At 43.7% G+C, this 1,086-nt stretch overlaps 1 protein-coding gene across 1 annotated transcript; it reads right to left on the bottom strand.

The window, feature by feature from the left end:
* Nucleotides 1-286, bottom strand: LOC106511420 (uncharacterized; the record flags this gene model as incomplete). The annotated part of the gene is given in 1 exon segment (XM_014000182.1): nucleotides 1-286. A coding segment is annotated over 1 exon segment (286 nt), but the record flags the coding sequence as incomplete, so codon positions are not given.
* Between the last annotated feature and the right edge of the window lie 800 nt (nucleotides 287-1,086).

The raw sequence follows: 1,086 nt of genomic DNA, 5'->3' as shown, positions 1-1,086 counted from the left end.
GCTTGGTTGAGTCCAGGTCCATCAGGATTTTCTGGTACACCTCGAATGTACGTGTCAGGCTTTTTGGATAGCTCAAGTTGAGTGCATAGATCAGTCCATAAAGCATCACGAATGCATGGCTGACACTCTGCAGGTTATGGAGGACTTCCACACCTTCCAGCACAACACCAACATCAGCAAAGCGTCCATTACCTGGACCATCAGGACCACAACCCTCTGCTCGGACAGTGTAGATGCCCATGGTCTTCTCCGCAATGTCTGCCTCAGCCTCTCTGGATTCAATGTCCTGGAATATAAAGAGAACAGAATGATTGGCTATGTGATCCTAACCTTGACCACTAAAATCTAAGCAGCTCATGCTTAGGCCAACTGAGTGTTCATTTGAAGATATTTCTTTAAAGCACTGCATATAGGCGTTCATGAGAATGAGAAAGATGCTAGTTCAAGGTCACAATGACCTTATGACCTTTGATCACCTCCAAAAAGCCTGGAAAAAAAGAAAAAGTCATAAGGATGCATTTTGCTATGTTGCTGTTAATAGATTATACACAGCCTACTCTCATATTCTGCACTTTTCTATCAAGGTGACAACAACAATTAAAACTGAAATTGATCCTTTACAGTAGTAGTCTTGTTCTCACATGTTTACGGGTTGATTCACCACTGAGAGTTTGTGCTTCTTTAATACGAAGGGATATCCGGGGAGACTGCTCTTTTCCTACTGAAGCCTTTGACCTGCCAAAAAAAATGCAGTTAACAAAACACCAAATACAAATAAAATAAATCCATCTATCCGTTATCTATACCCGCTTCTTCCTTTCAGGGTCACGGGGATCACTAGTGACCATACCCAGTAGTCACTGTACAAGGGTACACCCTAGACAGGTGGCAAGTCCATCACAGGGCCACATAGAGACAAACGAGACAAACAGCCATTCACTCTCACCTAGGGACAATTTAGAGTTACTAATTAACCTAAAAGTCATGTTTTTAGTCTGTGGGAGGAAGCTGGAGTACCCGGAGAAAACCCACCCATGCACGGAGAGAACATGCAAACTCTACCCAGAAAGGTCCCCGGGCAGGGAT

Source organism: Austrofundulus limnaeus, unplaced genomic scaffold (assembly GCF_001266775.1).
Source record: "Austrofundulus limnaeus strain Quisiro unplaced genomic scaffold, Austrofundulus_limnaeus-1.0 Scaffold2773, whole genome shotgun sequence".
Lineage (NCBI taxonomy): Eukaryota > Metazoa > Chordata > Actinopteri > Cyprinodontiformes > Rivulidae > Austrofundulus > Austrofundulus limnaeus.
The sequence above is the reverse complement of the archived record's forward strand: the minus strand, read 5'-3'. Positions and strand labels throughout refer to the sequence as shown.